Here is a 20,551-nt window from a genome sequence, read left to right on the forward strand (position 1 = left end):
CAGATGTTAGAAATATTTACGCGCGTCGGCGGAATATTAGCGTTTCTTTCTTTGGGAAGCTTTACACAGTTGGCGATTTTTATAAACACTTGGGTAAAAATCAGAAGAGATTTTTTATTCTTTTCGCAGGGTCATGTGATCGGTCACTTGTGACTTGATTTTAGGGTAGACATTATGAATCGAGATTCTTCTCCCAAACATAACAAAGTGACTCCCTTATTTTTATATGAAAAGAAAGCGAAAGCCTTTATCAAGTTCCTCTGAAGGGCAAAATTTTTAATTGAGAAAAGTTTCTAGGCCCTTATCATCATTATCATTGAGCAGTCACACTAGAATAACAACTTAAGCCTACCCGTAATTCACTTACTGTAGTATTTCAATCAAGGAGCATTCAATGGGAATCATTACGGAAGCCGCCCGCACGACCTTTTGTCGATATCGGCTTTTGCTTCTCTAATCCAGTGACTATAACGGATGGATTTGAACATTTTCCTTTCCCAAACCGATTTGACATTTCGAATAAGGCCTTCCTTCGCTTTCCTTAATTTTATAAATTTAGAAAAAAGTGTTTTTTGGAACTCCTTATTTCAGCTACTTGTAAATCAACTTGTTATTTCAGCATGCTACCAAGAAACGATTCAACTCCAGCCCTACGATTCGATGGAATTGACGACAAGGGGGTATCCGGGAGACCTAGAAGAAACTGTTTCGTGCTTGTATAAGTTTGTTGCACCTTTAGGAAAATGGTTCAATTTTGAAAAAATATGAATAAGGGCATATTTTAGTTATAAATGAAAAGTTAACAGATAGGGCTTAAAAATTCTATTGACAAAATTTATTAAGGGTATCACTATGCTAATTTTCTGAGAAAAATCTCTTTGAATAACCACGAATCATCAAGTCTAGTCTTAATTTTTTAGATCCATTTCGATGTAGAGAATGCTTCTAATTTTATTCAAGAAAAAGAACCTTTGCACAGGATATCGGCCCGCAATTCAATTTATGGAATGGTCGATTCCTAACTGCGCGCTCTCCAAATTCAACGTCTACGATTCAAAGGGCCAAAACAGCTACAGTTCGTTCTGTGGTGTTGGAACTCCAGGCACTTGTTTGAGAATTATAGTGAAACAGAGAGCTTTCTTTGGAGGATAATTTTGAAAACAAGAAAAGCTCCGCTGACGGCGAAAGGGAGATTTTTAGACATCGACTTTTCCTTCCTCGGCCGGATCGGTTCTGCTTGGGGAGGCGGCACAGGAGTACGAGTCAGGATTCACGTGGCTCTTGTCAGAAGAGCGGGATGGAAGCCGGAGAGAAACTCTCAGCCTGAATTTAGATCTACAGCAGTGTAAGTAGAGGGAAAATGGATTTGACTGGTTTTACTTCGGAAATACAACCAATATCGGCCGAAAAGTCCAATTTTTTATTAAAATATCTAAAAAACTATCTACAAACTGAAGAAAAACTTCTGAATTTTCCGTTATCAAATTGTCAATTTTGCCAGTAAAATGGGAATTCAACATAAGGAACCAAAATCTCAGTTTTGAAAGATTTCATTTTTCTCTCAGGAAAGCGACTTCTTACAAGCGGACTTCAACGCAAAACGACTGGAGCTGGACGAAAGAAGACAGTCTTCGATTGGCAGTTGTTGGCTCACTGGTGTTTTTGGTCATTCTCGGAGGATTGCTTTTCCACTTCAATATGAAAAAAGAGGAACAAATGGTAGTAAATCGGATTTTAGCTGGAAATAACCGTGATTCTTTCAGGCAACGAACGGGGAAGGCCCGATGAAGGGGCACCCGCGGCCCACTGGATACCGTGCCTATCTGGAAAAGGTCAAGATCACGCCGAATGACCAAACGAGCTCGACTGATGCGGGCGAATCGACCGACAGAAGTTCTAACACCGAGAGCAGCCAAGTTAACGGATCTCTAACCTTTAAATTCCCAAATCCATCACGTTTTTCAATTATGTAAGAGCGCCCTAATCTGCCCTCCTTATTTCTGCATGAGAGGAGATTCACTCCAAACCACATCATCAAAAATGTCTTTTGGAAGCAAATTTTTGCTCTAATGAGAGGACAACTTTGAACTCTGTAGAAATCCATATAGCAGGTAGTGACAAGCAAATCATCAAAGAAAAGAAGTTCACCAGACGACCCCAGCGAAAACAACGAAGACCAAGGAAGGAGTCATTTAGATCGCCAATGGAGCGCTTTCAGTTCGACATCTCCCAAGCCTTCCGAAGAAGTGGATACGACTTGGAAAGCCAAATCTCCAACTCTTCAGGTGGGAAACGCTTCAAGGAACTAGGCTTGATTCTGTCCTCTAGATTATTCGCAAGAAGAAACGACGCAAACTGGTCGAGATCCTTCGATGCCTTCAGCCGTACCTGAGAATCCAATGAACAGCAGCCACGGAGCGCCAGCCGGCCGCCAAACGCGTTACAAAGACGAGCATTACGAGCGTTGGAGTCACCGAAACAAACCTAAACGCAGCGAAACAATGCGCGAGAAGGTAATTCTAGACGCGCGAAAAGCAGTCAACAGAGCGCAAAACAACAAGTTCAACTACTATTACGAACGCACTAATTCAATTAACTCAAACTTAAACAGCTACAAAAGCAACGCCATTTACATACCTACCTCCGTAGACTTAGGCTATCGTGCGCATTACGATAACCACTTCACTCAGAAGTAGGGACGATAACAAAAATATGAAACGACTGGTTGATCGCCGTCAAAACAATACTACATTATTCTAGCGCAATTTATTTATTTCGGTTGTAAATAGGGCTACTGTGTGTAATCCTATCTTGTGCAGGGCACGCCAAATCCTATTTCTTGGTAAGCGAACGCTGTTTAATAGAGGAAAACATACAGTAATTCTTTAGAAAGCCGATACATCATCGTCGTTATACCCACTTTTTTGTTATAAAGTCCCTAAGGCGAGTGTAATATCCGATAAACCTCAAATTTAATATTAAAAAAAGTGTTGCCAATGTGAATGGAGGAATATATAATTTCAGCGTGAGAAATATATATTCAGATTAAACGAGCATTTTCCATCAAATCCGTCAAAGAAACATTTGGGGCCGTAAATCGGGAAAAATCCCGGCTTTACGGGCCGCATGCGCGTCCCGCTATGAGACAGCGAAAGGCTGAAAACAACGGTTAGTCGAATTAGGAAGAAAAATCGTTGCTAAGTGTTATTTTTAGAATCCTAAAGAACCTCGTCAAAAACCTTAAAAAAGAAGCTGAACTGTACATATACATTCTCATCCACTGTAAATAAAGAAGATTTACAGACCCTCGATAATCAATCACTGTATTTGTTAGTTACAGATCTCCGAAATCTCCGAATTACACCCCTAAAACCGCCGAGCAAGAAAATGTTTTTGAATAATTGAATAAGCGCGGAATATAAAGTAAAGCGCAACTCGTTACCCAATTGCTACCCAAAAAAATAAGAAATGAGAACGATAAGGAAGGTTGTTCGAGAAGCATTTTAAGTGAGAGAATCGTTAGATTTAAAAAGAAATAGATTCGAAAACCTAAAAAGCTGCTTTGTTACTATTTTTTCAATGATTCTTTTGGTCAACTGCGCAGGCAAAGCTCAAATTAAGAAGAATTATCGAATATCTTAAGAAGTTAAGAAACCGTGCTACAGTTATGGTCCTCCTCTTTTATTAAAAAACTTGTTTGTCCATCTTTAATTTTCCGAAATTTATATTCTTGAGAGATAATTTCGTTCTGAGCTTCATCTTTTGCCCTTTCTTCAATGCGTTTTTTCGACCGCAGATCGCAGGATTCATACAACAACTATATTGGCACGTGTTCTAAGAGAGAATAATTACAACTGTAATTAAAACACTTGTTACTTGACGTTTAAGAATCAAGGTTGAACACGGCGAAGAATACTTGAAGCATGCGATCAACGAAGACGTCCGCGGCACAGGCGAAAATCATGTTGGAAAATCGCATTTGGAAGATCCCAATGAGCTCGGAATCATGAACGAGTTTATGCTTTGACAAATAAATGACTACAGTAAATGAGAATTATTCGAACAATTTATCGAGAAAAAATAGACAGCTATTCTATTCTATATTTCAAATGCAGCATTTCATACATATTCTTTACTAAAGATAGACAGAGATTGACTAAAATGCTTCTCAAATTCGATGTCAAAATCACTTCTTTTATCGTTCTTTTTGATCAACCAAGGGCGCTCCCGGTCGTTTGCTGCCGGCATAAACGACATCGAGCCAAATATAAGCGACTGCTGGGGCCTTTGCCGCTCACTTTTGAGTTTCCTTTTAAGTTTCCCTTTTTAAGTTATTTTTTTGTTTCCTTTTTTTTAAGTTTCTTGAGATGAGATTTTTCGCTATTCTAGCGACTCTTGGAGTTGTTGCTAGTCAAGGAGTAGGTTGCGCTTCGCAGCCTTGTCAGAATGGGTGTACTTGTCAGGTAAGCGAGAGATAAAAACCAAGAATAACAGAGAAACTAACGGCTTTTGTAGCCATCGTGTAGGGATGAAAATGACTACGTGTGCGTTCCACCAGCAGGACAGCCTTTCGTGGGCAAGAATTGCGAGTGGCGAGCACAGGTCTTTTGCCGGGCTGATTCGACTATCTCCATCCGCGTGCCAGAACAAGCAGTTGCTCAGTATGCACAGGGTATTGACTCCGTCATGGTGCAGGTTAGTTCGATCCCGATAAGTTGCGCTAGATATTTCTTTTTCACTTTCTGAGGCGAAATGGTTACGAAATTTCCTTTCAGGGTTGCCAAGATCCGCTCTTTTTGTGCAACGGCAACGGTAATCGACAGCAATCTTGCGGCCCTGCGACGCAATCTAACAACGGTTTCTTCGATCTGACGTGTCCCAACCGGCCTTCGCAGCTGAACGCGGCCACCGGCGAAATCGTCTTCTCCGAGACATTTGTTTTCGATCGTCTCTCAGATATCATCTCAATGCCACGACCCATCATCAAGGTCAACCAAGTCCTTAAAAATCAGTAATTAATCAAAACTACAGGTCGATTGTGCAGTTCGAACGGAACCTGCCATCGGACGAATCACTCCTGAATTCCGCGAGGAGAATGTCGTTAACCAGATGATTGTCTGGCAGCCAATCTTCAACTTCTACAAGACCGCCTGGGGAGTAACACCCGCTATCTCAGGTACTGTCTGAGAGACGTAATCCTCCATCGAAAATCTCTATTTTAGCTACACGAGTTCCCAACTCTCTCAGCGTCAACTACGTCATTGGTGAACGCATTCACGTCCAGTTGACCGCTGGGGCGAACATGGCCACAGGAGTGCACAGCATGGCTCTTGGTGATTGCTTCGTTCAACCAGTCCAGAACGGCGTCGCCAGCAGCTCTCCCTCTATCCAAATTATCACAAACGGTGCTGTCGTCCCCGGCGTCGATTTCCCCGTCTCCGTCGCACAGGCGACCGGCCAGATCGGAAATGGAATTCCAGCCACTGCCCAAGGTGTGGCCTTCAGTTTCCAGGTCTTCACATTCGGCGCTGGTCTTGAATTTCAGCTCACGTAAGCTTTCTTTTCCATCGGTAAGGGATTCTTACATTCGTATCTTCAGCTGCACGGCTTCGATCGATGGCGTGTCTGGCAGGCGACGTAGATCCGAAGACAACAACTACAACTTCTCCCAGATGATTGTGTTCATTCCGATCGCAGCTGATGTCGACCCAGATTTACCTGTTGTGCGAATGGCAGTTGAAGAGACTGAGGACGAAATCATCGACGAAATCATCGATGACGTGATTGACATCATCGACACTCTGCGCAACTTCTCCCAGACTGTTCTCGACAACATGACCACCACGGAAATCACTGAAATGAAGCAGGAGCTCTCCCCCCGACTCGGCAACATTCTCAACTACTACGACGAGTACGAAGATGAAGAGGCAGAAAATGTTTGGGAAATTGAGATTGCAGAAGGCGAACTCATCTACCAGACGATTCCGGCATGGGCCAAGTTCACCTCTCTCGCCTTGATCTTCTGCATCACGATCATGGTAAGTCACGGAGCCATCCGCAGAGATCATAAAAAACGTTTTAGATCATCATCATCCTCCGCCAGCGACGGCTAATGCTCATGAAGAAACTCATCGACGAACAGTACCAACCATTTGACAACAAAAGCCTACTCGACTAGTTCTTCCACTGCCAAAAATCTATCTTTTTTTTAAGTTCAAGCATTATTATGTTTATATTTGCTATAAATAAATGTTTTTATTCTGTTTATTTCTGAGCCGTTCTTATTTTCTTTTAGTTTTGTAGCAGGTGAAATATGAATGAATATAGTAACCCCGGGTTTGTTCAACCCTCAGCTCAGCGACCTGTGTAAAAACCTGAGTCAGAGTTTTAATATATAACTGTCACAACTCCACTGGAGCTTCCAGGGCCCTGATTAAGGTTTCCACACAGTTCGGCGAGCCCTAGAAGAGCCTAAGTAGAGCCTCTAACCCCAAATAGCTCAATCTAAGATTACATCATCTTGCGAGTACAGTTTTCCGCTTGATATGATTTCTTCAGAAAAACAAGAATATCCAGTGGCGATTCACGTGGTTCCAGTGTTTTTATGAGGGCTGTATTTCCACGGGTTGTATTTTGATGCCGTTGTGATAATCTCGATCCCAGCGAAATTAAATTTACTCGATTGCGCGTGGGTGTCCGAGAACCCGCCTCATCATCAAGCAGACTCCGAGGGTATTCATCAAGCCACAGATTTGTTTTCGTAAGACAGGAGGAAAGAAACAGGCCGGGAGAACAAGCTTCCTGGAAAATATCGCCCGAGGGATGGAACATCAAAATGAGCAGCAACATGAATCGGACCTCAGCTTCCATAATTTCAAAAAGACAAAGTAAGCAAACTTAACATTATTTGGTAAATAAATAAATCAAATATACATTTTTCTTACTTTCAAATACAAATTATTTTTCTACATAAAAATTCATTTGATTCAAAACATTCTCTCTCATAATGAGATTTCACGATTATCTTCTTTTTAGTTTTCCCTTTTTGGGTATTTTTCCCTCGCGGGCGTGACTCATTTTTCCCAGAGCGCGTTCCCATTCAAAAAATGAATCAATAATTTCAAATTGAAACGAAAAAAATCGACTTTCATGTTGTTTCAGAACAATAGAGAAGTGTATACAGTTGGAATACTTCATCTGGACACAGAACTGCCGAATAATGCCACAATTGACGCGTTTTGTCGAAAACTACGAGCGTGATCGGCTGGATTATGTGCGAAAACTGCGTATTTTTGATGAAACAGGTTCGATTTCGTCTTTGTTTCTACAAAACTTATGAGAATGGCTTTTTTTAGTGCCCATGCCACACAACACGCTTCCTCCATCGTCGCTAGAAGTACGAAACAAAGAAGTAATTGAAGAATCGCGCTCAGATTTGGCGAAACGAAAGCGCCAGTTCTTCGAGGAAGACAGCAATGCCGTAATTGACTATATCGCAGAAGCCACGTACGTCGACAGTAGTGCATGCTTCTCGCTTCAAGGCTAAGTTAATTTCAGTTCAGACGCAAATATGGCTTCCGGGAGCAGCGGGCCCTGGTGCAGTGCGCCAGGGATGAGCGCGAAGCGGAGCTGTCGCAGAACCTCTCCGAACAACTCGCCAGCACCGTCGAAGAAGCGCTAGCTGACTCGCTCGAGACGCAACTTCGCTGCGACATTACCCTCTCTAGGTAACACAAGCAGTCATTTGGTGAAATCATTCGTGTTCTTTCAAAATTCTAATTGGTGTCTGTACATTCTCCTGCTGCTGAAAATTAAAGGACTAGACATCGTCAATCGTTATTTTTCATTAGGCTTTTCTCCAACAAGATTGCCTACTCCCTTAATATTTAGTAGACTGGTTTCCTTCCTTTCTATTTCACTGTCTTTACCTCTCCAGTTCCAGTTCGAATAAAGTTCCAACTTCCAAGAGCAATGACTCTTCATTCTCTTCACGCTGCTATTTGACAGTGACTAGTAATTATTAATCTAATCAGGAACCAATAGATGGTGTTACCGGGCGTTTGCGGCATTTTCGCCGTGTTTCTTGATTTCTTTCGCAGGTTCATGGGTCAAATTTCATCGTTATATCGATTCTAGGTTCGTTTTCTTATTACAATAACTCTTACATATAAAAGCATGAATTGACCCAAGAATCAGATGCGCAAAAGGATGGATTCAAGCACCGCAAAAGTATTCAAGCTCATGATCAATTGTTTTAACATTCTAGTGATCCCATTCCAGAATACGACGATGAAATGGATAGTTTTGTCCGAGCAGCTTTGGTTGGAAAGAACTCGAATGACATTGTTGCGGAGATTTCGCCATTGTTCATTACCAAGGATCATCTGAGTAGCTTGAACGGAACGAGATGGGTCGATGGAGAGGTAAGCAAAAGAGTCAAATCTTTCTTCAATGAGTTCACTTCTTATTCAGGTGATCAACTTGTACGCAAAGTTGATCGAGCAGCGGTCTCTCCAGAATCCGGCCATGCTTCGGGTGCATTCCTTCAACAGCTTTTTGTACCCGAAGCTTCAAGAAGCAGGCCATGCTGCAGTCAAACGATGGACGCGGAAATGCAACATTTTCAAGACAGACATCATCTTGTTCCCGATCCACATTGGCGGGACTCATTGGACGCTGGCGTTTGCTGACACGAGGAAAAAGGTGCTCCGCTATTGCGATTCAATGGGTGGACATAACCCGAAATGCTTGTCGATTCTTCTTGAGTACTTGAAGGTAATTTTGATTGATCTCAGATGTTTCAAACTGATAATTGTAGACCGAGCACGAGGTGAAGCAAAACTGTCCACTGGGCGATGACTGGAAGACCGAATCGATCTCGGGAAAAGTTCCCCAGCAAAAGAATACTAATGGTAAAAAAGAAGAGAAAATAATGTTGAAAGATTTGTTCAGACTGCGGAGTATTCGTGATGACCTTCTCGGAATATGTTTCCCGCGATGCTGCCTTCGACTTCAGCCAAGATGACATGCCCAATTTGAGGAAGTTGATAAAGTTCGAGCTTCTCCAAGAAAAACTCCTCCGTTAAGCAAATTCCTTTTTTAGAAATCTTCGAATTCTGCCCGTATCTCACCTGCCAGTTCTTTCTTTATCATTACACGCTTCTAATATTAATATAATTCTCGATTAAAAATATCCACTTCTACTTATTAGATCGTTGCGATGTCGTCAGATGAAGATGCCGAAATGGAAATGCTGAACGAGTTCAATTTTGCTAACTCGCGCCCGCGAAGACAAACGAAGAATCAACAGGTAGGAATGAATACCAAAGGCGAAAAAGGAACTTACCATTGATTTTCAGATCTATGGAGTCTTTGGAGATGACGATGATGATGATGAAGGCCAGTTTACTTACAATAGGTTGTAGAAAACCTCAATTTTCAAGCTTTATAAAGCTTTTTTTAGACAGAGCAGAGGGAGAAAGGGCAAAGTGGACTACACATCTGGAGTTGCGTTCGTCTCGGGAGGCGTGAAAGAAGGCTCAGCCGGAAAGAAATCAGAAGAAAAAGACGATGAAAAAGATTTGAAGGAGACGATTGAAGACATCAAAAGCTCAGATGACGAGGACGATGACCAAGAAGTTCTCGATCCAAACGACGAAGAATACGAAAAAGAGTACCTGGGGAATAAACGGCCGCGAGAGCCGTCTGCAGAGCCAACTCCGACATCGGAACCAGAACCAAAGCAGCCGCAAAAACTGCAGACGCGAATAGACCCAACTAGTGGGTTGAAAGTCGGCGGAGCCACCTCTGCCAAGGGTGGATACTCGATGACAACGCTTTTTGGAATGAAGGAGAAGAAAGACAAGGACTTCGGTAAATTCGCGAAGAAGGGTTCTTTCGCTGAGCGAATGATGGCGAAGATGGGTTATAAAGAAGGCCGTGGTCTGGGAAAATACGATCAAGGAATGATCAATCCTGTCGAAGCTGTCAACAGAAAAAAGGGAACTGGACTCGGTGCGGCTGGAACTGAGAGGACTAAACAAAGGTAAACTCGTAATCCTACTTTTTTATTAAATTAAATTTTCAGTTTACTGCATTTTCCTACCGAAGAAATAAAGAAAAAAGCGATGGAGAAGCAGGAAAAGAAAGAAGCCAAAGGTCCGCAATGGAAAATCCGCCCTCAGCAGAATCAGTCATCAGGGAAGAAGAGAAAGCCGCAATATCAATACAAGACAGTCGATCAGCTGCTGAGTGGAAGTGGCTATGCGATGAGAGATACAGATTCTGAGGACGAGATTCCGCAACAAAAGACAGCCGGAGTGAAAATCATCGACATGACAGGAAAGAACCAGCGGATAATCACGGACACGCGGTACATTCCCTCTCAAAAGGGAAAGAAAAGGTCGAAATCAGAGGGATCTTCGGACAGCTCTTCGGACAGTTCCTCGGAAGAAGAAGTCGAAAAAGTGTGGAGCTGCCCAGAACTCGAGTATAACCTCAACGAGCTGGTAAAGAACACTGAAAGGGAGCTGCTGAAACGAGCGAGGGAGAAAACTCAACGAGAAGAACATGTTCTTCACAGAAATCACGAGAAAGACACAATGATGAAACAGATAAAGCGAGATACTGTTGCGATGGTTCAATTGACTAAATGCATCGATATTGTGAAGACAGAGGTAATTCACTATTAATATCACCTGATTATTGTCAAGAAAATTCTAATAATTGAAATAAAGAAGAGTCGGTTGATAATTTCTTTAGATTGCGGACCTAGATGAAGCAAAGGAACTCATAGCTTTACTGAAACTGGACCATCACAATATCTGGATTGAGTTCGAGTAAGTTCTCGAAAGCTGAATTTCAGTAATAACTCTTTAAATTAGCCTTCCATCATTCTACACGGTGAAAGTGACCAATCTACTCTGTATTCATCTGAACAATTGGGACCCTCTTGAAGAGCCGGAGCAAATGGTGGAAACAGTGAAATTCTGGGGTGGCATCCTAGAAGAGCATTATTCCGAGATTCTATGGAAAGCGTGGCTTCCTCCGGTTCGTGCAGCGATTCTCAAATGGGACGCGCGATTTCCCGTCAAAATGTTGCACTTCATCGCTGTTTGGAAACCTGAGGTAATTACAGTAAATCCCTGGCGATCTATTTAAAATGTTTTACTTAGATCCCGGAAGCGATTTGGTCGAACATGGTTCTCCAGCTCATCTTCCCAAAAATCAACAACACCGTTCAAAACTGGAACCCTTACACTGATCCTGTCCGTATCGACACCTGGATTACGCCATGGATTCCAATCCTTGGCAAATCGAACATGTCTCTGATGATCACTCAGATTCGCCAGATGCTTAAGACTTCCCTAAACGAGTGGCAAGCTGGAGACAGCTCTGCGTTCATCATGATCGAGCCGTGGAAAGCCGTCTGGTCTGGGGCAGAGTGGGATCAATTCGTCATGCAAGCAGTTGTGCCCAAACTTGCGCAGTACCTGAAGAACCTAACGATACCAACAGATTCTGTTTCGCCAAAAACTCTTGAGCCCTTTCAAAACTGGGTCAATCACGTGCCCATGGGAGCGGTAAACAAAATGCTCGTCGATTTCTTCTTTCCAAATATGCTTCAAATTGTCAGAGGATGGGTCAGGTCTCCAACTGTAAGTCCATATTTCTGTTGAGTAATATTTATTAATTAATTAATAAATAAAATATTTAATTATTAATGATTTTCTACTCTAGTGTGTTTTGAAAAATGTTGCCACTTGGTATCGCCTCTGGTATGATCAGTTCGTGCCAGAACTCAAGAAATCCTCTGTTGTCCGAGACTGCTTGACGAAGATTCTGCAAGTGATGGCCCAAGCCTGCGACGATCATGCGAAAAAGATGCCTGAAAGTTACGTCCCGCCGCCTCCTCCTCCACCAATGCCGGATAGCAACTGGCAAGACGATGAAGATGAAGACGACGATGAAAGCGCTTCCTCGACTAACGACTTTGAGTTTGGTCACAGAGGCTCAGATGACGACGGGCCAGACGCTGAACTTGAGACCTTCAAGGATTTGGTCTCTTACGGCGCGCAGAAAAGAAATATCGGTATCTCTATCAATAAGTCGATAATCAATAATCTTGGCTTTCAGTTTTTATGCCGAAGGGACGACAAGAGGATGGAAACGATCTATTCACCCTGGGCAAGTTGACGCTATATGTGAATCAGGGCGTCTGCTTCGTTTCCGACGGTGCTGGTGACTGGCTTCCTACTTCACTCAACACTATTTATGACAAAGCACTCTAGTAAACTTTAACTTTATGCCACTATCAAGCAACTGCCATTATTCTTTCATATTAAAATTGATTATTATCAAACTCATTTTTCTTTGATTCCAACTTGACCCGCTTCGCCGAGACTTATACATTCGAATAGAATCGGCACTACAAAGTCTTTCAAAGAATCTACTTTTGTCTCTTTCAGTTTGCATTTTTACAACGGCAATATATAAAAGTTTCATTACTTTGTTTCGTTTTTATTGCAAAAATTGAATGTAAAAAATGAAAAGAGGAATTTACTCGGCTTTTGAAGTTGATTTACTTCGCTGGGGCACCTTTGGCAGTCCTACATTCTCCAAATAACAGTTGCTGACGTTTCCATGGCTTCTGAAAATCGGGTCATCGCGACTACAGGTTTGAGTCTAGTACCTGTACTTGGCGACGATATGGGCTCTGTTTTCATTGTCGTACTGGATAGCGAAGCCGAACTCGTACGATTGGCGCCACACGAGCTGGGTGAAGCAGCACCACGAATTGAACTTTGATCTATCTGGGTACTTTTTCGCATCGAGCGATTTGAGGTAGTTTTGAAGTTGGCTTTTACCGAGAATGAATATATTCGAAGTGAAAGAAATCAGCTTTATCGCCAAAAATAAAATTTTCAAACTCGTGCCTGTACCATTCGAAAATAGTCTCGCGTGTAAGAATTTTCAGCTTTGATTCTTCTGGATCTTCTTCCTTGTCATCTGGATCTGGGATGGCACACACTCTATAATTCGTCCCGTCGGAACTGCTTATCGATTCTTCGAAGGGTAGGTTCTCCGGACTCGAGCTGGAAAGGCTTTGTATTCGAGAAGTAGCTTCCTGCTGTGCTTCTTGGCTATGAATTTAGTAAATTACTAATTACTATTCAATTATGGAAGGAGCGTTTTGTAGAGCGGTACTTACCAAAGACGACGCGATAGCTCTAAATTGTACGTATCACAGTGCCTCTGTCTTAGCGCGTTGTGCCGCGAAAGAGCATCCAGCTGGTAGCCCTCGAACTGCTCTAAAATCGCGGATGACTACTGTTACCTTCAAATATCAAGCCATAAACTATACGCACCGTCCTTATTGAGCTCTTTTACACGCTCGCGCCGAGCGCTCGTTTTTTTCTCGTTCATTTTGATCTCCTCTTCTTTGATTTCCTTCCATGGCCGCTCTGGAAGCATAACTTTGAGGTCGTACTGATTCTCGCTGTTTCCTTGAGGTAGGTACTTAGCGACAACGACGATTCCCTTGTCCGAGTCATGCGCAACTCCAAAGCCGACTTCTTTGGTTTCGCTCCAGACTAGCTATTTTAGGCTCTTTCGATCTTAGGTTTCATAATTATCGCAATTTTTATATGGTGGATTTAGTATTAATTATTGCCCTGCCTGACTAAAATCGCACCATTCAGCAAACTTGGCTTGATTCGGCTGAAAATCTTCTCGGTCCAAACCTTCTAAGTAAGCGACGATTTGGTCGTACCATCTGTGGCAAGCAAGAACAGCACAATCTTGTTTATCCTCTTCAAGTTCTGTTTCTGAAACTCGTCTCGCGAAGAATGCCACGCTTTGGCCTGTCTGGTAGTCGGCCGTTCGATCGCTGAAAATCAGAGTCAGGAAGCGATTGGAAAGGAAGAGCACTTGAAAGTCGTCTCTGTTAGACTACCGTCGTCCGTTGCCTGTTTGAGCTGCGTCAACAATTTGACAGCAGTCCCGACGGCTTCATGAAATCATGAAGGCTTGTGACGGGAACATCAATTCTACAAAAAACTGTATAGTATTTCACTTACTTGCAATACTTTCTTGCAGACTTCTCCGCGGATATACAGAGCTCTTTGGAAAGTGCTAGCGCGGGTGTATCGCGGTGGTTTTCGCGGAGGAAGTTTTGTCGTTTCAGAGCTTCGTGGTGATAGTTTTTGAAGACCTCCTCGTCCGTAAGTTCATCCTCAAGTATCTCCGGCACTGTGTTTTCATCTTTGCAGAAATGAGAACGGCGAAGACTCTCAATGACAACTTTTTATGTACTGATTTATATTAAAATTCAAGCTAAAATATTCAAACAACTCTGAACGAAGTGACTGTTCTATTCAGAAGATAATCCTAGTAACAAAACGTCAGCTAATTGTTTGGAATGGGTGTCTAAGTGAATGATGTGGGGTCCGCAAAATCAAAGCGAAGACATTTCGCTTTATCCAATGTACACAAGTTTAAACATTTAATCTTTGCCCATTTTAATGGTTCCTGTTCCAAGCATCCAGGCTTGCAATAGTGTGAAAAAACGATTGATTCACAAAGTGTGATGGTGGGTTGAGGGCTGAAAATGGCGCGCTTTTCCTTTAATTACTGAAGCTGCTCGATATTTTTAATTATGGGCTCATTAAGAAATGATATTGGGGTGCACTGGGAGGGCTATCCGAGTGGCACAGGTTGGAACATTATCGGATTTTGTAATATTTGAAGGACAGAGAGTCTTCACTGTCTACCCCTAGGGGATTTTGATTTTGCATTTTCATTCCCGTCCCTAGATCTGCAGGCGGTGCTATCTTCGACTCCTTACAGCCCATGGCTCTACTCTCTCATTGTTTCTGGTGCTTGTGCCTTTTTTCCGAAAATTGTTTCCCAATTTCTATCTGAAACTGTATCGAAAAAATGATATAAAGCTGGGCAAAGTTTTGCGACTGTGGATGGGCTTGGGCACACTCTTCTGTGATTGTCAGGGTAACTGTGCCTGTTAACATTAGATAAACATGGGACGAAGCTGCCTCTGCACACGTCCAGGGCCGCAGAAAATCGCTCAGCGGACAAACAATTGAGGACTTTTGTTTGATCAAAGCACCTGTTACTGTCCCAGCACCGACACAAACGATCACAGTGAAATCACTTCTAAAAGGGGCAGCCGCAAAGTACAGCAGTGACTGAGTTCCGTTCCTACTCGGCTACGATTCTTCGTAGCATCGCGCAAGTACCATCATGCATCAAGATCCCATGCATCATAAAACTGTCACGAAAAGATACAAATGCTTGAGCATGCTCGGTGACGTTTATGGACTTTGTTGTTGCATGAAGTCTCATGCAATTGACGAACTAAAACAAACAGACCATAGAAAATTGAACCATCATCAAAACTGCACTAGAATAAATCTAATCAAGTCAAAATGTTGATTCATAAATGAAAAACCACTGCAAGAATTTTGATCAGTCTTGAATTTTTACCTTCAGATTTATATTTAGCTCGGTAATTGGCTCTTTATATTAAGGAAAGTAACAGTTAACTTGGTTAAGTAGAATTTAATTAGGCACACATGGGTGGCGTGATGGGGCGCGTCTGGTGTCTTACTCCTAACTGAACGGATCAAACTGTGCCCAAGTTCGATACAAATTACATCCCTTACTTAGTGGAGTAAAAGAAGAACACCGAATTGCATGCCCGCCCAGACATTGTCAATCTTTTTAATTTGATGCCGAATGACAGAGAATATATCCAACTATGTGAGCGAGGGAGAAGATAGTACACTTTTGCTACTAAACAGCGATGAAAGCATACTTTCGCGGGCGCTTGTTTGCGTCCTCTCGACAGGAAAAGGTTTCCAACAAGTTAAATTTAAGCTCACTGTTATCTTATGTTAAATCTACACAGAACTACATGACATTTAGCCGTAAACCATGAATCAATGATAGACTATAATTGATAGTCCGTCGTACTGAATTTAACAGAAAGTAATATCATGATGATATTATCATCAAGTTAAAAAAGAACATCTAAAAGAAGCGGGCAGAATAAACTACAATAACCTTTCGACCTAAAGTCGATGAGAATAAATAAAATCCAGATCAGCGCCAAAAAGAACCCCGAATGCTAATCCCAAAGTTATTATAAGTCGTATGATAATGAAGAAGGCTGGCCCGCAGCCTGCTTATTAACTTTGAATTAACCTTCAAAGGCCTACTTGTCGTCGCCTGTCTTGGTTGTGTGCTCAATACTATTGCATTTACGACGCTTATCAGGTATAGTTTCCATTGCTGTATAAATTATCAATAAGCGAAGACATCCTGCGCGTGTAAAAAGAAGAACCTCGGAGATATATTTGATCCACATCTCACTGAATGACTGGCTCTTTAGTCTTGGACTTTTTCCACAGGTGCGCAAGGGAAAGAGCGAAATTCTTGTGAAATCAAAGCTCTTTAGGCTTTTGCAATGATCGCTAAATTTGATCTTGGAGATACTGGCTGCAAAATTGTTCTTGGAATGACAAACATCAACCTAACTGCTTCAGTTTTATTCGTCACAGGAAGAGTTTCATGCTCAGTTTATGGCATTAGTAAAATAAACAAGCACTTTTTGCAACTCAACATAAGTGATGACGATAGATCGATATTTAGCAGTACTTTACGGGCCCCAAAAGACATCTTTTCGCAAGTGGCGAGCAAAGTCTTCCGTTCAACTACAGGTCTCATTTTCAAGTGATCAAGTAAAGTCCGCAATCTCAAATTCAGGCCTGCTGTATTTGGATCGTCTCGGGTATTTTGTCCCTGCCCGTTTGGCTGTACTCCGTGGGACGGCTGCATTCAACAGACGATGGACACTTTTCGGAACACCCGCTTTGCGGCTTCAAATAGTAAGAATAGCAGAGACTAGTGTTTGTGTTTATTTATAACTTAATTGTTCAGCACCTCGCACGCTGTGGCATTGTTCCATTGTATAATGCGCCTGCTATGTTGCTGGCTAATCCCCTCTTTCATCATTCTAGCCTCCAACATCGGTCTTCTATGTTTCCTACGCAGACGGCCAGGGGTCGCCTCAAAGAACGCACTCAACAGGGGTTTACTCCCCATGTGAAATGTACCACTAACCGGGCAATTCTGTTAGTAATCTCGATTTAAAGTAAAACGTAAATCTGCGCTACGAATCCCTCGCCATTGCAACACAACTAGAATCGTCTCAACTGGCCGCCGCATTCTCACTAAGATCAGTGCATTCGTGACAGTCATCGTTCTAATCTGCTGGATGCCGGACCAGATTCTTTCCTTCTATGTCGGAGTCGCTCATGAAATAGGCAAAGTTCATCACCTTATACTAATAATAACTAAATACTAACTATAGAGAGTCCAATCAACTACTATCGGTGGCAAAATGACCACAAGTATCGACTAGTAATAGCTTGGTACTGATTAACCAGAAAGCAATTTCACCCAAGAGATTGATTTTTGAACTCTTTGAAGAAAATGAAGACCCTGAACATATTCCGCACTCGCTCCCACTGGCTATCCTCATCACCAAATACGTGTTCAAAGGAATGTGATATAAATAAAATTATTTTTTTTCTATAAACATAAGTAACAAAAATTATATCGAATACTAGTGCTTCTATACTGCACGGCTGTGATAAACCCGATAATTTATTGCTTCATGATCCGGTCATTTCAGGTGATTGAAGCTTTCAAAAAAATTTTTTTTGGATTAAAAAATCAATCAGACTCGCCTCCATCGAGTAATGAAGTCCAGAAACCACCGAGCGAAGCAGATGCTCATCGAGCGCAGAGTGATTCTCTCATCCTTCATGGGTATTTTCAAAACAATCACAGCACAGTTTCATAAAACGGAAAATTTCAGAAACGAGTCTCGCGCCCGTGTCCTGCACTGCTACCTGCCACTACATTCGACAGCACCAAAGTGAAATTTCAATTCCGTTCATAAGTCACAACTAGAAAAGACAACTTCGAAGAAAATGAGTCCCTCTCTTCACTGTGCCTTTATTGTATTATAGAAAGAACGGACAAGCCAACAGTTTCGCGTATGAAAATACAGTCGTAGAATCTTTAAAAAGATAGGTAGATTCAAAAGAGTCGATTCAATATCTCGTGATCCTCTTTTTCCTCGAGAAATATGCTTTTCAAGGCAGCCTAGAAAAAAAGATTCAAGCTAAAGTTTCTCTAGATTTTAAAGCAGTACCTGTTCTTTCAGAAGCGAGGCCTTGATTCTCAATTTGTTATTTGTGTTGAGCAGGAATTTCACGGTTTCCAGAAGCTCAGGACCAACGATCTGAATTATTCAATGCGATGGAAAATAATTATAATCCGCACGTGTGCTTACACTCGGGTCGACAGCTAAGCTGCCGTTTTTCACATTTTCCGCTACATTCAGGCCGTACGGTTGGAGCCCAGTGAATACATACAGGAAAAGGCATCCCACCAAAAACATGTCAGAGGATTTATCAGCATTCTGAGGCTAGGGGATATCTCAACTTGGATGAAGCTGCACAATATGATTCTCAACAAGTCACTCTCCTAGACTGTCCTTGGAACTTCCGTTGACTATTTCCGGCACAGGCCATTCATCGTTTGCACCACGGGAAAAGAGCCTTTCTAGGCCGTAGTCACTGAGTTGAATTTTGAACTCGCCAGGAGTGTGAGTGGATTTGTACAGCACATTTGACGGGCGTAAGTTACCATGCGTCAGGCCTTGCCCATGAAGATAGGCGATACCGGAGGAGATCTGTTGGCAGACTTCGAGGCGTGCTGTATCGGAATCATTGTATTCGCTGGATACCCAATCCGTAAGATTTCCATCGTACCACTCGGTTGCCACGAAGATTGATAGCCCTTCTGTCCAAGAATCAAGAATTGGTGACACATAAATATGATCTGAGCGGATAAAGATACCAGCTTGTGCTGATCAGTGTTTGAAAAAATGGTCAAAGCTCTTGTGAGTGAGCGAGCGCGAGCAGACACTCTTCAATTTTTTTCTTAAGTGAGTGAGCGTGAGCGCAGACCCGAAATATTTTTAATGAGTGAGCGAGCAAGAGCGCTCGCTCGCTCGCTCGCGCTCGCTCGCAGCTTTTCGGGGGCCTTTCTAGCGAGAATTTCCTTGAGAATTATCATAATTGTAATTTTTAACGCATAATTTAATATAGAAAGACAATGACGGGCATTATAACGCGATTAAAAGAGAAATTTCTCAAATATCGTAATACTCTGTCTCCAGGGTGTATTAATTAATAATGACTGTTGGCAAGCGCGAGTGAGCGGGAGCGGCGGCCCGGAATTTTATGGTGAGCGAGTGAGCATGAGCGCTCGCTCACTCGCTCGCGCTCGCTCGTGGCTCGCGCTCACCATTTTTTCAAACTCTGGTGCTGATTTAGATTCTTGATGTCTAGTTTTTATGGAAAGTTTGTATCCAGGCCTAAGTTTTTAGAAAGAAGACGTTGAATACCGTGTTGAACTACAGTAACATCGGCGTCGTCTCGGAGCTTATATTTCTTATACTTCGGGTAGAAAGTCTGTCTGAAAATTTTGCCTGAAACGGTAGACTAGGAGATGCTATGTCTGACGAAAGGAAAGTAGTTTATACTGTATAATTTATACAGTATAAATTACACAGTAGTTCTAAATTATATACACTCTCAATCTCATATTTTCCATGACTGGTGAGCGCTACAGCTCCTCGAGTCAGGAGGTTTTGTAATAACAGTTTATATAAACGATATTGATCGAGGCTGGTTCTAATTAGAATGTATTTGCAAATTTATGTTTATTTATGTGACTAACTAGAAGTTCCGATTGCATTAATCATAAATTCTTGACTACCCTCTTCCTTGACAGCTGTGCAAGTTCTACGCGGTCCCCTTGTCGTCTGATAAATTGCACCCCAGATGCCGGCCTTGAGAGGGTTCTTTGAAAGGTTGTCTCTATCTACGACGACTGCCATTTCAAGCAAAAAATTTAAATCAAAGTCTCATTCACCAAGTTGTTGAGATGCAAAGTGCAAACATTATTTAGATGGCCATTCTACACGAGTGGTTTTGACAGCTCGTTGTGGGAATTCGAAAGTGGACACGCGACTTCGTAATGCTTCAAGGACATTTTTATAAAATCGTATTATATTTTGGAAAACGGGTCATGGGAAGTAAATAGCTCAGAAACATTCAAGGGCTTGGAAACAGTCAGGGAGTACAATTTGGCTCAGACACGAACCAAACGTTGCAAATTGCTTATTCTTATTCGTCTTCTGTATTCAGCAATGCTGATATCCCGAGCAGATGGCTTTTGGGGACCTTTGTGGTGGCGGATGAATGATGACTTTGCGAATGCGGATCGAGCATCGGCGACGGCGGAAAGAGCCAAGAAGAAGATGACAAGAACATTCATTGCTTGGAGAATTGGGAGATTTTTGTTTAACTCTGAGATGGTCAGTCAATCGCCTCTGTTTATAAATGACACAGAGGGAAGGACAAGCGACAGAGAGCGAAATAGAGGGAGTTAGAGA

General features: G+C 42.2%; 7 protein-coding genes and 2 long non-coding RNA genes across 12 annotated transcripts; 6 read left to right on the forward strand and 3 right to left on the reverse strand.

Annotated features, from left to right (window-relative positions):
- Positions 1-1,174: 1,174 nt before the first annotated feature.
- Positions 1,175-3,279, forward strand: LOC145708234 (uncharacterized). Of its 2 annotated transcripts, XM_081785890.1 has the most exons (6): positions 1,175-1,345; positions 1,566-1,719; positions 1,764-2,285; positions 2,329-2,513; positions 3,045-3,168; positions 3,215-3,279. In XM_081785890.1, exons 3-6 carry the CDS (start codon positions 2,204-2,206, stop codon positions 3,220-3,222), a joined length of 399 nt encoding a protein of 132 aa, XP_081642016.1. In that variant the 5' UTR covers positions 1,175-1,345; positions 1,566-1,719; positions 1,764-2,203; the 3' UTR covers positions 3,223-3,279. The 2 variants fall into 2 exon arrangements, with proteins under 2 accessions (XP_081642016.1, XP_081642015.1); XM_081785889.1 differs by lacking the exon at positions 3,215-3,279 and having other exon boundaries at positions 2,329-3,127.
- A 1,003-nt stretch (positions 3,280-4,282) lies between these two features.
- Positions 4,283-6,267, forward strand: LOC145710420 (uncharacterized). The gene is made up of 7 exons (XM_081788172.1): positions 4,283-4,463; positions 4,516-4,695; positions 4,776-4,988; positions 5,032-5,176; positions 5,223-5,550; positions 5,600-6,038; positions 6,083-6,267. The coding sequence occupies exons 1-7, from the start codon at positions 4,368-4,370 to the stop codon at positions 6,176-6,178; spliced, it is 1,497 nt and encodes a 498-aa protein (XP_081644298.1). The 5' UTR covers positions 4,283-4,367; the 3' UTR covers positions 6,179-6,267.
- Positions 6,268-6,553: 286 nt separating this feature from the next.
- LOC145710422 (uncharacterized) lies at positions 6,554-7,966 on the forward strand. Of its 3 annotated transcripts, none has more exons than XM_081788176.1 (4): positions 6,554-6,887; positions 7,162-7,304; positions 7,356-7,506; positions 7,558-7,966. In XM_081788176.1, the coding sequence occupies exons 1-4, from the start codon at positions 6,823-6,825 to the stop codon at positions 7,679-7,681; spliced, it is 483 nt and encodes a 160-aa protein (XP_081644302.1). In that variant the 5' UTR covers positions 6,554-6,822; the 3' UTR covers positions 7,682-7,966. The 3 variants fall into 3 exon arrangements, with proteins under 3 accessions (XP_081644302.1, XP_081644301.1, XP_081644303.1); XM_081788175.1 differs by having other exon boundaries at positions 7,563-7,966; XM_081788177.1 differs by having other exon boundaries at positions 7,356-7,517; positions 7,558-7,676.
- Positions 7,967-8,011: 45 nt separating this feature from the next.
- On the forward strand, positions 8,012-9,184 carry LOC145710421 (sentrin-specific protease 1-like). The gene is made up of 6 exons (XM_081788173.1): positions 8,012-8,099; positions 8,197-8,229; positions 8,267-8,423; positions 8,473-8,775; positions 8,819-8,912; positions 8,953-9,184. Exons 1-6 carry the CDS (start codon positions 8,044-8,046, stop codon positions 9,084-9,086), a joined length of 777 nt encoding a protein of 258 aa, XP_081644299.1. The 5' UTR covers positions 8,012-8,043; the 3' UTR covers positions 9,087-9,184.
- Positions 9,185-9,200: 16 nt separating this feature from the next.
- On the forward strand, positions 9,201-12,472 carry LOC145710423 (tuftelin-interacting protein 11-like). Its single transcript, XM_081788178.1, has 9 exons — positions 9,201-9,310; positions 9,360-9,418; positions 9,464-10,045; positions 10,088-10,676; positions 10,762-10,838; positions 10,884-11,127; positions 11,175-11,657; positions 11,740-12,091; positions 12,136-12,472. The coding sequence occupies exons 1-9, from the start codon at positions 9,221-9,223 to the stop codon at positions 12,288-12,290; spliced, it is 2,631 nt and encodes an 876-aa protein (XP_081644304.1). The 5' UTR covers positions 9,201-9,220; the 3' UTR covers positions 12,291-12,472.
- A 32-nt stretch (positions 12,473-12,504) lies between these two features.
- On the reverse strand, positions 12,505-13,591 carry LOC145710424 (uncharacterized). The gene is made up of 5 exons (XM_081788179.1): positions 13,368-13,591; positions 13,211-13,310; positions 12,936-13,142; positions 12,692-12,859; positions 12,505-12,649 (listed from the first exon to the last, which is right to left on the reverse strand). The coding sequence occupies exons 1-5, from the start codon at positions 13,471-13,473 to the stop codon at positions 12,559-12,561; spliced, it is 672 nt and encodes a 223-aa protein (XP_081644305.1). The 5' UTR covers positions 13,474-13,591; the 3' UTR covers positions 12,505-12,558.
- Positions 13,592-16,807: 3,216 nt separating this feature from the next.
- LOC145709994 (uncharacterized) lies at positions 16,808-17,336 on the forward strand. Its single transcript, XR_014134984.1, has 3 exons — positions 16,808-16,904; positions 16,957-17,128; positions 17,172-17,336. It is a non-coding gene; the product is annotated as an uncharacterized LOC145709994 (long non-coding RNA).
- Positions 17,337-17,991: 655 nt separating this feature from the next.
- Positions 17,992-18,504, reverse strand: LOC145709912 (uncharacterized). The gene is made up of 3 exons (XR_014134961.1): positions 18,380-18,504; positions 18,239-18,328; positions 17,992-18,189 (listed from the first exon to the last, which is right to left on the reverse strand). It is a non-coding gene; the product is annotated as an uncharacterized LOC145709912 (long non-coding RNA).
- Positions 18,505-18,565: 61 nt separating this feature from the next.
- On the reverse strand, positions 18,566-19,167 carry LOC145708809 (uncharacterized). Its single transcript, XM_081786508.1, has 2 exons — positions 19,059-19,167; positions 18,566-18,957 (listed from the first exon to the last, which is right to left on the reverse strand). Exons 1-2 carry the CDS (start codon positions 19,165-19,167, stop codon positions 18,566-18,568), a joined length of 501 nt encoding a protein of 166 aa, XP_081642634.1.
- Positions 19,168-20,551: the final 1,384 nt, after the last annotated feature.

Source organism: Oikopleura dioica, chromosome XSR, assembly GCF_907165135.1.
Source record: "Oikopleura dioica chromosome XSR, OKI2018_I68_1.0, whole genome shotgun sequence".
In the NCBI taxonomy this organism is placed as follows: domain Eukaryota; kingdom Metazoa; phylum Chordata; class Appendicularia; order Copelata; family Oikopleuridae; genus Oikopleura; species Oikopleura dioica.

Excerpts from the sequence above, each read along its gene's own strand:
- LOC145708234 (XM_081785889.1), top strand. The coding sequence starts at position 2,204 with ATGGAGCGCTTTCAGTTCGACATCTCCCAAGCCTTCCGAAGAAGTGGA. Across the intron at positions 2,286-2,328 it reads CCAAATCTCCAACTCTTCAG|ATTATTCGCAAGAAGAAACG; the intron begins GTGGGAAACGCT and ends TCTGTCCTCTAG.
- LOC145710420 (XM_081788172.1), top strand. The coding sequence starts at position 4,368 with ATGAGATTTTTCGCTATTCTAGCGACTCTTGGAGTTGTTGCTAGTCAA. Across the intron at positions 4,989-5,031 it reads TGCCACGACCCATCATCAAG|GTCGATTGTGCAGTTCGAAC; the intron begins GTCAACCAAGTC and ends TCAAAACTACAG. Across the intron at positions 5,177-5,222 it reads AGTAACACCCGCTATCTCAG|CTACACGAGTTCCCAACTCT; the intron begins GTACTGTCTGAG and ends TCTCTATTTTAG.
- LOC145710422 (XM_081788175.1), top strand. The coding sequence starts at position 6,823 with ATGGAACATCAAAATGAGCAGCAACATGAATCGGACCTCAGCTTCCAT. Across the intron at positions 6,888-7,161 it reads CATAATTTCAAAAAGACAAA|AACAATAGAGAAGTGTATAC; the intron begins GTAAGCAAACTT and ends ATGTTGTTTCAG. Across the intron at positions 7,305-7,355 it reads GCGTATTTTTGATGAAACAG|TGCCCATGCCACACAACACG; the intron begins GTTCGATTTCGT and ends GGCTTTTTTTAG.
- LOC145710421 (XM_081788173.1), top strand. The coding sequence starts at position 8,044 with ATGGTGTTACCGGGCGTTTGCGGCATTTTCGCCGTGTTTCTTGATTTC. Across the intron at positions 8,230-8,266 it reads TGGATTCAAGCACCGCAAAA|TGATCCCATTCCAGAATACG; the intron begins GTATTCAAGCTC and ends TTAACATTCTAG. Across the intron at positions 8,913-8,952 it reads CCAGCAAAAGAATACTAATG|ACTGCGGAGTATTCGTGATG; the intron begins GTAAAAAAGAAG and ends AGATTTGTTCAG.
- LOC145710423 (XM_081788178.1), top strand. The coding sequence starts at position 9,221 with ATGTCGTCAGATGAAGATGCCGAAATGGAAATGCTGAACGAGTTCAAT. Across the intron at positions 9,419-9,463 it reads GGCCAGTTTACTTACAATAG|ACAGAGCAGAGGGAGAAAGG; the intron begins GTTGTAGAAAAC and ends AGCTTTTTTTAG. Across the intron at positions 10,839-10,883 it reads AATATCTGGATTGAGTTCGA|CCTTCCATCATTCTACACGG; the intron begins GTAAGTTCTCGA and ends TCTTTAAATTAG.
- LOC145710424 (XM_081788179.1), bottom strand. The coding sequence starts at position 13,473 with ATGCTTCCAGAGCGGCCATGGAAGGAAATCAAAGAAGAGGAGATCAAA. Across the intron at positions 13,311-13,367 it reads AAAAGAGCTCAATAAGGACG|AGCAGTTCGAGGGCTACCAG; the intron begins GTGCGTATAGTT and ends CCGCGATTTTAG. Across the intron at positions 12,860-12,935 it reads ACTATTTTCGAATGGTACAG|CCAACTTCAAAACTACCTCA; the intron begins GCACGAGTTTGA and ends TCTCGGTAAAAG.
- LOC145708809 (XM_081786508.1), bottom strand. The coding sequence starts at position 19,167 with ATGATAATTCTCAAGGAAATTCTCGCTAGAAAGGCCCCCGAAAAGCTG. Across the intron at positions 18,958-19,058 it reads ACTCATTAAAAATATTTCGG|CACAAGCTGGTATCTTTATC; the intron begins GTCTGCGCTCAC and ends AACACTGATCAG.